General features: G+C 37.7%; 1 protein-coding gene and 1 non-coding gene across 2 annotated transcripts; both read right to left on the bottom strand.

Moving 5' to 3' along the window:
• Positions 1 to 218: 218 nt before the first annotated feature.
• LOC123816699 lies at positions 219 to 350 on the bottom strand. Its single transcript, XR_006785337.1, has one exon. It is a non-coding gene; the product is annotated as a small nucleolar RNA SNORA51 (small nucleolar RNA).
• A 1,446-nt stretch (positions 351 to 1,796) lies between these two features.
• On the bottom strand, positions 1,797 to 2,786 carry LOC123816497 (golgin subfamily A member 7-like). The gene has a single exon (XM_045835497.1). The coding sequence runs from the start codon at positions 2,750 to 2,752 to the stop codon at positions 2,339 to 2,341; it is 414 nt and encodes a 137-aa protein (XP_045691453.1). The 5' UTR covers positions 2,753 to 2,786; the 3' UTR covers positions 1,797 to 2,338.
• Positions 2,787 to 3,870: the final 1,084 nt, after the last annotated feature.

The raw sequence follows: 3,870 nt of genomic DNA, 5'->3' as shown, positions 1-3,870 counted from the left end.
TGCATTTTATTCATTTTATTTTATTTATTTTTAAAAAGATTTTATTTATTTATTTATTTTTAGAGAGGGAAGGGAGGGGGAGAGAGAGAGAGAGAAACATCAATGTGCAGTTGCTAGGGGCCATGGCCTGCAACCCAGGCATGTGCCCTGACTGGGAATCGAACCTGTGATACCTGGTTTGCATATTTATTTTATTTTTATTTATTTTCTTTTTTTCTCCATGTCCCTCTTTTCACAATAGAGATCAGGCAAAGGGCCTGGGCTGAAGTGTATATGGGGTGGGTTTACGCTGCCTCCTCTTTCTGTACAGGCAGTGTAAGAACACAGCCTGTGGTAAGCACTGGGAGGCCTATATCAGCATGCATTTTTCTAAAAAATCAAAATTGGTGAATTTTTGGTAGCCATTTTAATATTGAAGATGGAAAAAATACACAACATTTTTGGCATATTATGCTTTATTATTTCAAGAAAGGTAAAAATGCAATTAAAATGCAAAAAGAGATTTATGCAGTATATGGAGAAGGTGCTGTGATTAATTGAACTTGTCAAAAGTAGCTTGTGAAGTTTCTTTGGTACTATTGACATTTTAGCCAAATAATTCTTTGCTGTGGGGCTATCTTATGCATTGGAAGATGTTTAGCATCACTCCTGGCCTCTACCTACTAGAAGCCAATAGCTAGAGATAGCCAACATAGTCAAAATATCCAAATCAGTAAAGTTATTGCTGAAAATGAAAAATGTGTCATTTTTTAAAAAGATTTTTATTTATTTATTTTTAGAGAGAGGGAAAGGGAGGGAAAAAGAGAGGGAGAGAAACATCAACATGCAAGAGTCACATTGATTAGTTGCCTCTCATACACCCCCAACTGGGGACCTGGTCCACAACCCAGGCATGTGCCCTGACCAGGAATCAAATGGGAACGCTTTGGTTCCCAGGCCAGCACTCAATCTTCTGAGCCACAGCAACCAGGGTGAAAAATGTGTCTTATTCTATGGAAGAAACCATATGGACTTTTTGGCCAATATAATAGTAATGCTATCATCATTTTACAATGTCATAACTCTTTGGAGTCTGTTTGGATTGAAACAACATAGCTCCCTTGTCTCACAGTTCCCTAATACTGTTTACTTAATACTTAATTACTTAGGACTGTGTCACGTGTGAACTTGCTTCTGATGACTCTTTCTCCAGTGTTACAGAGCTTCGCTGATGATGACCACAAGTGCAAACAGGAATTTTCCAGTGTCCTCCATCTGATCTTAATGTTTTCAAAAATATTTCAACTGATAACATTTGGGAGGGAGATTTACTCCTTCATGTCAAGAAAACTTTTTTAAAATAATGTTTTCATACCTAGGTTTGATAACCATGTTATAGACATTTGAAAACATAGTGAAAAGTTTTGCATTTTGATTATTTTTCTGCACTCTTTTTCTTATGCACCTTTTTTCCCTAAACATAATTATAAATGTAGTTTGTAAACAAGGTGGCGGTCTTCTTCACTTACCTCACATAAATTCTTTCCTTCTTAAAATCCAGATGAAATAATATTTAAAAAATAATTTTTTGATGGTTTAGCATCCACTTTATTGTGCTTACTTTTTTTATTAAGGAACAAGCAACACATACCACAGTGTCCTAACATTCAAGGTAATGCAATAATAGCAAACTTCTCCAAACAAAAATAACTGCAAATTGTATTAAATACTGCTTTATTAGAAATAATTTCTATAATAAAAAAATAACATTTTTCCAATGAACATCAGTTTGAGAAACTTAACAGCAGATCTTTAAGATTTGAGTCATGGCAAAACTGATAGTTCTTTGAAATCTGGGAGATGCATTAACAAAACCACAGACACAGCCTACTCTATACTAAAATCCTGAAGAAAAGCACTTTATTAATTTGGGGAAATAAGACTGAACACTGGCTAAGATATGACTTTGACATCTACAGCCACCTGGTAAGCTGGCCCAGGGAATGAAGAGAGCCATTGGTACTGGTGGCAGATAAGAAATAAACTGCGTTGGGCTGGCCAACTACATATTTCATTAATGGCTTTGAATAAAAAAAGTGAAATGCTTCATTGTGTTTTCTCAGAAACTAACACAAAGGTTATAGAGTCCTACACAATTTGGAGACACAAAGCGGATGCTGAGTGACTAGAGGTCACCCCAGGTGTGGAATTTTAGAAAGTTAGTCCTTGGAGTAAATGGCACCGTGGCTCTGGCAGCAGATACAAAGGAATGACCCTCTGGAGAGGTAGGGGACGCTCTGCGATTGGCCAGTGGATAGATGACGGTCCCAGCTGGAGCTAGGCTCTTTAATGCTATGGTTTATCTTCCACTGCTCATCCCTCTGTCTTCATAAATGGTAATTTCAATAACTCGAAGTCCTCTCTCAATGGGATCTTTCAGGAGGAGGCCTTGGGGAGCATATATCTTCTCATTCTGCTCCTGAATGTATTTGGAGATTTTCTTCAGAACCTTCTCGTAATGAGTTTCCATGCACAGGAAGATAGTGTATACCGTTAAACAAGCCAAACAGCCTTCAAGATATGACTGGCCCCCAAGCTTCTCCGCTTCTGCATAAAGGTTATTTAGAGTTCGAACTGTTTCTTCAAACTGCTGCCTATCAATCCGGTTCTCCAGCTCCGTGGGGAACTTGGTCTGGAACTGGCAGCGTGTGCCACTGCTGTAGTCTCGCTGAATGAATACTTTCCCGAACACGGGCGCCTGCTGCGGCCTCATGGCGAGGACAGGACCAGCCCCGCCGCCTCCTCCACCCTCCAGCTGCTGTCAATATTTAAAAAATAATTTTTAAAATTTTTCAATTATAGTTGACATACAATATTATATTAGTTTCAGGTGTAGAACCTAGTGGTTAGACATTTATAAATTTATGAAGCGATCTCCTGAAAAATCTAGTACCTATCTGATACCATACATAGTTAACTAGAATATTATTAACTATATTCCCTATGTTGTACTTTACATCCTCATGACTATTCTGTAACTACCAATTTATACTTCTTTTTTTAAGGCATACTATTTATTTATTTATTTATCTTCACCCAAGGACATTTTTTCATTGCTTTTAGAGAAGGAGAAGGCAGAGAGAGAAAGCTTTGATGTGAGAGAGAAGCATCGATTGGTTGCCTTCCATATGTGCCCAGACCCGAAATTGAACCCACAACCTAGGTATGTGCCCTGACTGGGAAATGAACCCACAACATTTTGGTTATGGGACAATACTCCAACCAACTGAGTTACACTGGCCAAGGTCCAATTATATTTCTTAATCCTTCACCTTCTTTTCACCCACCCACCCACCTATCACTTTACCCCCTTTCACCTGGCAACTCAAAATGGTCCCTGTATCTATGAGTGGGTTTCTGGTCTAGTTGTTTGTTTGCTTTTTAGATTCCACATATGGTATTTGTCTTTCTCTGTCTGACTTATTTTACTCAGCACAATACTTTCTAGGTCCATCTATGCTGTTGCAAATGGCAAGATTTCATTTTTTTTTATGTCTAAGTCATATTCCATTGTATATGTGCACCTCTTCTTCTTTATCCATTCATCTATTGATGGATACTTAGGCTGCTTCCATATCTTGCCTATTGAAATAATGCTACAGGGAACATATAGATGTATATGTCTTTTCAATTTAGTGTTTTGAGTTTCTTTAGATAACTACCCAGCAGTGGAATTGCTGGGTCCTCCTTTGTCCCTTTTATCACCTTTGTTTTAAATTCTATTTTGTCTGGTTTAAGTATTGCTATCCCAGCTTTTTGTTGTTGTTGTTTGTTTACATTTTCATGAAATATCTTTTTCCATCACTTTACTTTCAGTCTGTTTGTGTCTTT

Source organism: Phyllostomus hastatus, unplaced genomic scaffold, assembly GCF_019186645.2.
Source record: "Phyllostomus hastatus isolate PE091 unplaced genomic scaffold, TTU_PhHast_1.1 phas_contig_1048, whole genome shotgun sequence".
NCBI classification, from domain to species: Eukaryota; Metazoa; Chordata; class Mammalia; order Chiroptera; family Phyllostomidae; genus Phyllostomus; species Phyllostomus hastatus.
The sequence above is the reverse complement of the archived record's forward strand: the minus strand, read 5'-3'. Positions and strand labels throughout refer to the sequence as shown.